The 12,336-nt window shown below is 42.5% G+C and overlaps 1 protein-coding gene across 1 annotated transcript in view; it reads left to right on the forward strand.

Moving 5' to 3' along the window:
• The first annotated feature begins 5,602 nt into the window (after positions 1 to 5,602).
• Positions 5,603 to 12,336, forward strand: part of EEPD1 (endonuclease/exonuclease/phosphatase family domain containing 1) — a 161,066-nt gene continuing 154,332 nt past the window's right edge. Inside the window, exon 1 of the mRNA XM_073678240.1 lies at positions 5,603 to 6,767. Within this exon, the coding sequence (XP_073534341.1) occupies positions 5,902 to 6,767 (866 nt within the window). The 5' untranslated portion in view covers positions 5,603 to 5,901. The remainder of the gene's footprint in view (positions 6,768 to 12,336) is intronic.

A 12,336-nucleotide genomic window follows, 5' to 3' on the forward strand; every position in this document is an offset into this window, starting at 1 on the left:
ATAAGGGACCATTGCCCAATATGCACAACACTGCTGGCTCCCATGCCTTGCACGATATATAGTACAAAATTTCAACTTAGGCTACAATAGAAGTCATAAGTTTACATATACTTATGTTAAAGTAATTAAAACCCACATTGATCCCTTGCAGCACAGAATCCAGGTCAACAAACTATAGTTTTAGCAAGTTATAATTATACAGTTAGTATAGTTGAAAAAAAAAAACAAGACGTGTCCATCAAGTTCAACCAAGGGATGGGAAAGGATAAAGGGAATGGGGTATAGGTACCTCCATAATGGGGTATAGGTAGGTACCTCCATAATGGGGTATAGGTATCTCCATAATGCATGATCCAGTCTGCCATAAAGAGTAACAGTCTGAACAAGAGTGCTACACTTTTTCATAAGTATTTATGTCTAAAAAAAAATCTAACCCTTTTTTTTAAACCATTCAGTTCGCAATGTGACCAGCTCCTGAGGTCGGCTGTTTCACAGATATAGTTCTCATTGTAAAGTATGCTTGTCTCTTTTGAAGGGGTTTTACATTAAACAGCGTTTGATCATATTTTTTGTATGGGCCATTTATGCACCTGTACAAGTTAATCATGTCCCCCGTTAGAAGTCTCTTCTCAAGGGTGAATAAATTATTATTTTTTTTTGTATTTCTTCATAACTAAGATCCTCCATACCCCTCTTTGGTTATTTTGGATGTCTACTTTGCACAGGATGCTAAATTTCCAATATAAGTTGAATGGGTTTAACACGATCAAGTGTCCCCAAAAGCTCTTATACCTTCAAAACAACAAACACAGATGGTACTCACCCTTCCCATGTCCAGCACCTGTGATCTGTAGAGGCTCAAGGCTATAACTGGTTGCAGCAGTGATGTCATGACTACAATGATTATCACCATTGCAGCCAAACACTGAGCACAGTGGTTCTGCCGATGTAGATGGCATGAGTTAAATGGAGGTGGACATGTTGCAGTATCTTAGGCCTACTTTCAAAGCTACTTGCCTCTTTGCCTGATATCATGGAAAATCAAAACATATCAGAAATCAGACACATGGCACATGCATGGCAGCAATTTACAAATGTTCATCAGTTCAAGCGATAATCTCAAAGTTTAAGATTGGATCACGCAACCATCATACCATTCAGGAAGGAGACATACTTTGGTGCAAAAAATACAAATCACACCCAAGAACAACAGCAAATGTCCTTGTGAAGAAGCTGGAGGAAACAGTTATTATTATTATTATAGCGACATTTATTCCATGGCGAAAAAGGAGACAACAAGTACAGTAGCTTGAACAAAAATAAGTCACCAACTGGTACAGGAGGAGAGAGGACCCTGCCCACAAGGGCTCACAATCTAGTTACCAAAGTATTATCAGTAAAACGTGAACTATATTGACATGGACTGAAAGGCCGTTTTGTTCCAAAACCAACTAATAAATGCCAGGTTACAGTTTGCAACTACATAAGGGGATAAAGATCTTACTTTTTAGAGAAATTTCCTCTGATCTTGAGAAACAAAAATGGAACTGTTCTGCCATAATGACTATTATTACATATGGAGGAAAAGGGGTGAAGGTTGCAAGCCAAAATACACCATCCTATCTGTGAAACATGGGGGTAGCGGCATCATGTTGTGAGGGTGCTTTGCTGCAGGAGGGGCTGTTGCATTGCAAAAATAATGAGGAAGGAAAATTATGTGGAGATACTGAAGAAACATATCGATACCTGAGCTGAGAAGTTAAAGCTTGGACACGAATAAGTCTTCCAAATGGACAATGACCCCAAGCATGCTTCTAAAGTTCTGACAAAATGACTTAAGCAAAAGAAAGTTAAAGTAATGGAGGGGCCAACACAAAGCCCTGACCATAATCACATAAAAAAATTATGGGCAGAACTGAAAAAGCAAGCAGGGAGGTCTACAAACCTAACTCACTTACACCAGTTTGAAGCTTGCGGAAGTCTACACCAAATGTGTGAGTCAAGTTAGATCATTTTAAGGCAATGCTATCAAATGCTAACCACAGGTATGTAAACTTCTGAACCGCAGGGAATGTGATAAAAGAAATAAAAGCTTGAAATAAATCATTATCTCTAGTATTATTTTGACATTTCACATTCTTGAAATATAGTAGTTATCCCCACTGACCTAAGAGAGGGAATGTGTACTAGAATTAAATGTCAGGGAGTGTGAAGAACTGAGTTTTAATGTACTTGGCTAAAGGTGTGCTCTTTTTTTCTCTGTCTGGCAGATATGTGTCTGCACACTGTCTAACTTTCTAGGAAAGAGCAGCAGACTGTGCGCTCAAGCCACCTATACTATTTGGAAAACATTTTTCACAATACAGCAGGTCCCTATGGTGAACAGATCCTTAGGTGTCCCTCCTGACTGGGAGTGTAGGCACCCAACATAGGCCATGAACACAGTGTGTACTTAGTCTTGGGCTATGTGCACACTGAGGGTCCGATTCATGATTTGTGATTTATTGAAATCACTTTTCATTTTTGCCTTGTTGTATTCGCTAATGTTTTTCACAGGCAGGTCATGAATTTGTCGCAAAATCAAAAATGCTGTTCATTTTTTGCTTTAGCCTGTTTTTGCAACATTTCAGCACAAAAATGCAAATACTTTAAAAAGTGACAAAAATTGTGCCAACTTGAAAAAAATATGACAATTGTTAATTTTTCGCACTACATGAATCTGTCAAAAACATTTGGATAAGCAAAGCTGTCGAGGGTAAATAAAAAAAGACTTATAAAAGAAAGATAACTTTAAAAGTGGCACAAACTGTATTGAGAATTAGGCCACGGCCCCACTATCAGTATTTGGTCAGTATTTTTTCTCAGGAGTGGGAGACAAAACCAGGAGTGGGTGATAAATGTAGAATTGGTGCATTTTCTTCTATTATACTTTTTCTCTGATTGTTCCTCACCTGGTCTTGGCTCCCACTCCAGAGAAAACATACTGACCGAATACTGACCAAATACTGATGGTGGGGCCATGGCCTAAGGCCGGTTTCACACGTCTGGATATTTCCGGTACTGGAAAAACCGGTAACGGAGATATCCGTGTCCCGTGTGTCCCACACGTGTGGCAACTATGTGCCGCATCAGGATCACGTGGACGGCGCCTGGGAATCAGCGCTAGAGTTAGCGCTGTTCCCAAGCGCCGGGTGCTGAACGCTGCCGTCATTATGGTTCCCTGCCGGCGCTGCGATCAGCACCAGCAGGGACCATGATGAGGGTAGTAGTAGTCTGCTCCCGTAGCGTTCACCTGTGTAAAAATAAGAATAAAGTAATAAAACCCATGTACTCACCTCTCCTAGGTGTCCCCCCGCTGTAATCCATGCGACCGCTGCTGCCAAGGAACCGGGGAGAATGAGCCGCTCCGGAGCTGCAGCTCAATAGCGGTGTCCTGTCACTTACTGAGCGCAGCTCCAGAGCCACTCATTCTTCAGAAAACTGGAGAAACAGCAATGCTGAATCGGGGCCATAGTCGTTTTCCCGAGTTTTCAAAGCAGAAACTGGGCAGAAGCTTCAAGGGCCCGATTCATCACTGTTGGTTCTCCAGTTTTCTGGAATAATTCACTCCTTTTTAGTGCTTTTAGTTTTTGATCCTTATTCTCGATACATTTGTGTTACTTTTAAAGTTGTCTTTCTTTTTTAAGTCTTTTTTATTTTTCTGCAATAAATTTACTTATCCAGATGTTTTAGACAGATTAATTTTGGTAAAAGTCACATTTTTTTGGTGCGTCTCACTCCAGTCCCCCACTGGAGTAAGGTCTCTGGAGTTTTCAATTTGGCACATTTTTTTTGGCTTTTTAGATCTTTTCATGCTGAAAAGTCACAAAAAAGCAGTTAAAGGCAGAAATAAATGTCATTTTTAATTTGTTACCAAATTCATGAACTGCATGAATTTGGCACCAAAGAGTTTGGTGCAAAAAAAGTAAAAAAATACCACAAGACAAAAAGAGAAAAGTGAATTCAAAAAATTGCAAATGAATCAGGCCCCAAGTTTTTGAGAAGTTTTGAGATTTGGAGGAGAATTTGGAGAGTTTCCGCTCAAAAAATTCCTCAAAAAACTGTGTAGCCTAAGTCATGTCTGATCAGTTCAAAAAAACATTAAGCGAGCTGACAGGCGTCAGTCATTTTATTGTATGAGAAAATCGTGAGTTTCATCAGTGTTTTTTGGTCACAGTATGGTCAGTGTGTCAGTTTTCACCATTAGAGTTCAGTCCAAGTGTCACCAGTTGTTTTACGGATGGGAAAAAAAAAAGTTTTTCTGTCCTTTATTATCTGGTATTCCGTGAAATGCGGATAGTACTCAGATTGCATTCAAGTGCTGTTTGATTTTTTTCATGGTCCTGTAGACCTGCATTTGCGATTTTGATCCAATAGTTGGATCAAACTCAGACATGTCTCCTCGCTTTCATGGACATGTGAGCAGCCCTATTCACTATTGTATGTGACATGATGTCCCGCGATCCCTGGGAGAGCCAGTGCCGACACTGCTGGAACAACGCCGACAGTATAGGTGTTTTTATTTTACAAGGAGGAAACATAAGGATTAAGAAGGGGATGTCCAAGTAGTGGAAAATTCCTTTAAGGTTTCAAAAAAAAGTCTGGTGGGAGAAAAGGAAGTGCAAGTCTTTTTTTTTTCAAGCATCTCTTGATGGAAAATGCTACAAACTAGGCAATGTCCAATGAAAAAAAAAACAAGATAAAAAATAAACAAATACCCTGCAGTAAATAAACAGCAATACTGCGTGAAAATAATATAGGATGCTTAGTTAACATAGTTTTGATCAAAAAAATGCAAAAAGCTGTCCCACCATGTCATGGTGACCCTATTCAGGATAGCCCTAACCTTTTTTTGGAGCTGGACATTATATTCAAGTAGTTCCCCATGCCTGTGTGACCACTAGTGGGGTCTCAGTCCTTCTCTGCCCTTATCCACATGTACGTCACTTGACATACAGTAAGGTTTTAATACTAGCGGTTAGGACCGTCCCGAATAGGGTTACCATGACGAGGTTGAATTGATTTTTCATTTTTTTGATCAAAATTATGTTAATTAAGCGCCCGATATTACTTTCATGCACTATTTCTGTTTATTTACTGCAAGGTATCTGTTCTGTTTAGTGACCAGTGTGAACATGCGCGTACGTACTACATGCACACCAACTTATAGCTCACTTCAGCTCTCCAGGTTTCCTCCTACTGTCCAATCAAAAGGCTGCAAAAAAAAAACTACAAAAATGCTTTGGTGAATGAAAAACTCCAGCAAAAACTCCCCAGGGCGCCATTGCTCCTCACACAGGTTAGAGCAGCCGAGTTTTGCACGGATGTAGTTTTCTGTACCTATCACTAGTAACAGAATACATTGCGGTGCTGAGCCGGGAAACGTCAGACACAAGTAGCACACACATGTATAGTGGAGGCGGAGTAGAGATGACGGCTGTGCCCGGTGACAGCAAGGTACATGAGGACAGGGCGGAGCCGCACTGTGTGCACAGGACGGAGCGGGACACTGAGCGCAGCCCGAGCCAGACACAGAAGGTAAGGGCGGGGCGGGAGCAGGGCAGTGGGAGGAGCCTGCGCTGGAGGCGTGGCCTGCACGAGTACGTCTGCAGCTGTGAGGAGCGGAGCGGCGCTCAGAGGTCTGTGCTGGGGATGCTGCTCCGGGGCTCTCCTCTACATCTGCGGGGAATATCACCGGAATACGAGGACACCGTCATCAGGACATCACTGCACATGGCTCCTGGTGTCACCGCTGCAGCTGCCCCTCCGGTCTCCCATACTCTGCGCTCCTGCATGTAGATCCTCGGATCAGGGGATCGGCACCGTCCAGACTGCAGCATCTGCTCTGATCTGGATCGCAGGATGGGGGGGAACCTCGGCTGCCATCGCTCCATCCCTAAGGACCCCTCCGACCTGTGTCAGAAGAACCGCAAGTTCAGCGCAGCCTGTAACTTCAGCAACATCCTGGTGAGTCAGGAGAGGCTGAACATCAACACTGCCACCGAGGAGGAGCTGATGACCCTGCCCGGGGTGACCAGGCAGGTGGCACAGAACATCGTGGAGTACAGAGAGTACATCGGGGGCTTCAAGAAAGTGGAGGACCTGGCACTGGTCAGTGGGGTGGGGGCTGCTAAACTGGAGCAGGTCAAGTTTGAGATCTGTGTGAGCAGTAAGAGTGGCTCTGCCCAGCACTCACCCAACTCTCTACGGAAGGACACGGAGTATGGGCACCATAGTGGGCACCTGTCTGCTGCCAGGATCAACATCAACACTGCAACAGCTGCCCAGCTGATGACCCTCAGAGGGGTATCCGAGGAGATGGCTCAGGACATCATTCACTATCGCACTCAGCAAGGCCCTTTGAAAAGCATTGAGGACTTGGCCAAGGTGGACTCTGTTACCATATCAATTCTGGATAAAGTAAGGCACCAAGTCTACGTCCAGAGGTCCAGGCCTCCATCCACACACACTAATGGAGGCTTACACTTCATGGCCAAACCTCATCCTAGTCCAACCTCTCTAAGCTTACAGAGTGAAGACCTGGACTTCCCACCTGGAGGACCAACTCAGCTCATCTCCACCAGACCTGCTGTAGAAGTCTTTGGTGGGGTTAGGGAAGGGAAGCCTGTGCTCAGGTTGGCTACATGGAATCTCCAGAACTGTAGCCTGGACAAGGCCGGCAATCCGGGTGTGAGGGAGGTGGTATGCATGACCATTTTGGAGAATTGGTAAGTTGTGGAGGGTTCACGTTTTATAGGTCATGTTGTAAGTCTCCTATGTCTAAGCTACCCCATGGAGTTATGTAAATGCCTCTGACCCCATTTTCAGGGGGATTAGGGAAAGCATGCCACTGTCATCTGCTGCATATAAAGAGATATATGTGTTGCCGAAAACCTATAATTTCCTAGAAACACAGAAGCTGCTCATTGGATCCAGTGACGTCATATTCGGAGGCGTCATATATGCGAGTCTCATCTACTAGTTATCCCTAGTGGAACTACCAACAGCTTTTTATGTTTGCATTGTTTTACATATTACATTACATATGAAGTGTTATTGTAAGGCTGTAGAATGAAACAATAAAACAAAACACCAGTGGGCATGTACATATATAATTGGTGTCACAACTGACACATTCCGGTTGTAAATGGCATATCTCTGGGCTGAATGTGAAAATATACACAACTATTTCTATTTCAGTAGGCTACAGGTAGGCCTGTGCAGGAGATACCTGGATCACTGTTCCTTTAGAATCTATATAAAGGGAACCTGTCACATTGTACATGCTGTCCGATCTGTGGACAGCATGGTATAGAGAAGGAGAGGCCGAGCAGAATGATATCTATAGGTTTGTTGGAAAAGATTCTGTATAACTTGTATTTTATTCAATGAAATTCATGGTTTTGCATGAGTCCAGTGGGCGGTCCTGCTAGTGACTGACAGCTATCTCTGCATGTACAGGCAAAGAGGAAGACTGTCAGTCACTAGTAGGACCACGCATGGGCTCATGCATATGAACGCCAGGGATTTCAATGAATAAAGTACATGTTTTACTAAAGCTTTTCCCACATAAAAATGTCTATGAATCTGAGCAGTTCCTCCTAATCAATGCAACATTCTGCCTGCAGATCTGATACGTTCTCATCCTGACACATAACAGGTTGCTTTTAAGTGTAAGCTGCAGTATATAGGACATCATTGAGGTAGAGCAGGTAAGCTGCAGTTCACACCTGTATCTGTTATTTCCATTGTTCTGCCCCTTCATAAAAGCAGAATGATATTAATGGAAGTGTCACATCTGATTTATGGAAGTGACAGACATCACCAGCACCCAGTGCACCCTGGTGACTAAAGTGAGGTCCACTAGATTTCTATCACAGTGTCTGTCCTGTTACCTAAAAAAGTAGTGCCACATGTTGTGGTATCTTATCCTGTATGTTTGGCTGGATTTGCAATGAAGTGTCCATCGCAGACATCAACAGAGCCTTATAAACACTCATCAGAGAGAGACTAACATTGTATCATTTCTGTTCCATATTTGTAAATAGAGGCATCATAGTAATATTGTCCCTTTACCTTTGTGCCTTCACTATAGTAAATCAGGCATTGGGGAACCTTATGTATGGCCAGACCGTATTATGTCTTGAGTGTTCCTGCCAGTTCTTATTGTTAGTGCAGTGTTCATGGATTTTTAGTTTTGGTAAACAACATGATTAAGAAACAGAAGGATAAATATCCTGTGCTTGGATTATTATGTCTTGGTCTATCCAGACAGATAGTGGCTTTTTGGCAATGACTGATGCATTGTTAAACCTAGAAATCTATTCTGCTTAGTCACCGATCAGCAGTATAGTTACTGTAAGCTTTCTTTGCAAGTAACTCTTTCTCATTATCAAAATTCTTGTCTTGTGTGTATCACTCCAATTTCATAAATACGACCAGTGTTATGCTGGACCTACCAATGGAAATCATCCCAAGGGCCGCACACTTCATCTCTACATAACATGTGACATCCACTTTTAATTACATTGTAAACCTTGTTATCATTGTACACACACAGCTTCTCATCAGGAAGTACTGCGAATCAGCCCAGACAAATAGCCTAGTGGCAAGTGTCAAAAGAAAAGTTCAAGCAAAAAATAGCCTGAGCGTGCCGTTATAGACGAGCCTGCTCATATCGCTATGAGTGTCAATCCAAACCGCTGACCAACACTGCAAGAAAAAGGATGGATCTGCACATCCATATGAAAATCTTCAAAATTTATTGCATTGGATCATGAAAAGGGTAGATAGAAACTAGGGCTGTGGTGTCAGTAAGCCAAACCTCCGACTCTGACTCCTCAATTACCCTGACTCTGACTCCCCAGCGCTGCCTCACTACTCAGCATGTACATAAAGTGCAGCACAGATTCATCTCAACTAAAAGCCGAGATCCTTAGATCAGGAGCAGAACTGATATTTATAGGACATTTCATAACTTTCACAAACTCTTCTGAAAACATTTACAGCACATTCTGCATTGTACTACTGTACAATGCGGTTGGACTCCGGTATACAAGGAGCTATTATGCAGGCATCTATTATGGCTCATCTCCTCTAATATTTCTTGTCCCCTGATGAGCCCCACATTGAGTAGGGGGTGAAACGCGTAGGGACGAAGGGACTAATCCTAAGGAATAACTTTACTGCTGATGATTTTACACCAGTCTGAGGGACCTTGAAAATTGATGCCTGGAGTGCTGTTACTATTTTGGGGAGTTCTGAATTGTGGATTGACTATATTCAGTTATGTATATAAAAAAGGACATCTAATGGACACCACTCAAGGCACTGTGTGAATCTCAGATGGACTAGAGATTAAGATAAGTGTATTACTATTTCTTATTTGGTCTGACTAGTACACATTTTTACCTATTCCAGTGGGTTGGGACAAAGGGATTAATTATAACCTTATTTGCGGATGACTTTACACCAGTCTGAGGAATCTTATAACATTGATGTCTGGAATATTGCTATTATAGCTTTGGGAAATTTTGTATTGTGGATTGACTACATTTAGTCATTGTACTAAAGGCCAACTAATTGATATCATTTATGGCATTGCTTGAATCCTAGTTTGATTGGGGATGAAAATATTCTTAATATTTTTTTCGGACTTGCTCTGACTGGTACACATGTCTATCTATTTATATTAGTGGGCTACAAAAACCTTCTATTTGTGCAACTATATCTATTTTTGCCCACTCCCCACTGATATGGTATTGTTGTAATTTTTTATATTGAGCATGTCAATTATGACATGAATAGTCTACAATTGGTCCATTTATATGTATGTGTGTGGCATCTTTTGACTGTGTAGGGATACCTAGGGAAAGGAGAGGGACAGCCTCCGAGGAGCGGGGACACCATCTGAACCTTAGGGTGAAAAACACTCCGCTGTTAGGTAGGGAGAGCAATCTTATTAGGTGCTATCCAGGGTAAGTTTGTCTGAATTAATTGCTAATTTCATATTATATTCTCCTTACATGGTATCCTGTTTTTGAGATATATGTGTAGTTTTTTCTCACTTGTACTATAGAGTACACTTTTAAGGATAATTATTAAAAGTTAACTTTTATTGGGTATTTTTTCTGTCTATGGTTCATTGTACTACTGTACCCAATTTATTATATATTTTAGCATTCGGAGTCGGTCCATTTTATACCAACTCAGACTCCACCAAAATGGACACTGACTCCACAGCCCTGATAGAAACTCATTCTGGCACGTTTCTGGCGTTATCGCCCAAAGTCCAACGGCAAAAATGCATCAGAGTGAGATTCTATCTACCGTTTTCAGAAGGATTTTCAATCTAATGGAATAAAGTTTGAAGATTTTTATTTGGACTTGTCTATCCATTCTTTTCCTTGCCTAGTGGCAAATGATTTGCTCTGAAAAGGGGCTATTTTTGCTGGTCCTTTGGGCCCACTATTACTAAAATGATCTATTATGCGGGTAATATATTTACTAGTAATTACATTATATTATAATACATACAGCTCTCATTACATAGGGGAGAGGCAGAAGGTAAAGGTGAAAGACATCTGTAGTGTAGACTCCTCTGACGACGCTTACACTGGAGGAAATATTTGCAGTGGGCTAATAGAAATCTATCCTGGTTATTCCCCTTTTCCTGAAATGCAAATATCTGCTGGTCACCAAAGACTTCAACTTGTAAGCAAAGTCAACAGCAATCTCTATAACCAAGAATTATATGTGACTTTAGAAAAAATATATGGGTATGCTAGCATCAAGTGTATTAGATTTAGCTACAATAGACCTGTGAATGTACTTTTCTCCAAGCTGATGAACACATATTGATATACTATATCTGTCAGTTTCATATTAGATGATGTGATGAATTTGAATGTGGAAAAGCAAGGTAAAAAACTAGTGCACTATTGTAGTGAAAGCCCTGTACCTATTGAGTAAACCTGCACTTTGCCAAGTAGTACATATATGTTTACAAGGAAGTCAGCAGACATACAGTGGGGGAAATAATTATTTGATCCTTTGCTGTTTTTGCAAGTTTGCCCACTGACAAAGACATGAACAGTCTGTAATTTTAAGGGTAGGTTAATTTTAGCATTGAGAGATAGAATATAAAAAAAAATAAAGAAAAACAAATTGTATCAATTAGATAAATTTATTTGCATTTTGCAGTGAGAAATAAGTATTTGATCCCCTACAACAGATTTTGGCCAACAACCTCCTTCACGCAGTAAAGCCCCCGTCTCACATAGTGAGATCGCTAGCGAGATCGCTGCTGTGTCACGGATTTGGTGACGCAACAGCGACCTCACCAGCGATGTCGCTATGTGTGACACTTTGCAGCGATCAGGCCCCTGCTGTGAGGTCGCTGATTGCTGCAAAGTGTCCTGGACCATTTTTTGGTCGTTGCTCTCCCGCTGGTCAGCACACATCGCTGTGTGTGTCCAGCGGGAGCAGCGATCGGGCTGGTAACTATGGTAAACATCGGGTTACTAGGGGCACACGCGCACCTAGTAACCCGTTGTTTATCATGGCCACGAGCCTGCTAAAGTGAGCGGTAACCTCCTGCTCACCGTAGCAGAGTGGTAACCATGATAAACAACGGGTTACTAGGAGCTCGTGTGCCCCTAGTAACCCGCTGTTTATCATGGTTACCAGCCTGCTCCTGCTTCAGCAGGCTCGTAACCAGGAGCAGGACATCGTGGAAAGATTCTTTCCACAATGTCGCTGCTCGCCTGATCGTTGGTGAGCCTGCCCGTTTGACAGCTCACCAGCGACCACATAGCGACGCAGCAACGATCCCTGACAGGTCGTATCGTTGTCAGGATCGTTGCAGCGTCGCTAAGTGTGACGGGGCCTTAAGACCATTGAAGGTGGGTAGTGACTGGGTCTTCCAGCAAGACAATGACCCAAAACATACAGCCAAGGCAACAAAGGAGTGGCTCAAAAAGAAGCACAGTAATGTCATGGAGTGGCCTAGCCAGTCTCCAGACTTTAATCCCATAGAAAACTTATGGAGGGAGTTGAAGCTCCGAGTTGCCAAGCGACAGCCTCAAAATCTTAAAGGGGTTGTCCACTACTTATTATTCCCCCCACAATGTATCCCCCGGGGCCCATAAGTGGCTTTGTAATTACCTTCTGTTGCAGTTACTGCCTGTGAGCGGCGATATCGCTGGGCGCTCACAGGCATCACGTGACCCCCAGCTGCCGCCGGCTCTGACATCCGCTGATGTCACGTCATGATTCCGGATGCAGCCGGGGGTCTCT

The sequence above is a fragment of the Phyllobates terribilis genome, unplaced genomic scaffold, assembly GCF_046119375.1.
Source record: "Phyllobates terribilis strain yellow unplaced genomic scaffold, ASM4611937v1 Scaffold_4__5_contigs__length_816908805, whole genome shotgun sequence".
NCBI classification, from domain to species: domain Eukaryota; kingdom Metazoa; phylum Chordata; class Amphibia; order Anura; family Dendrobatidae; genus Phyllobates; species Phyllobates terribilis.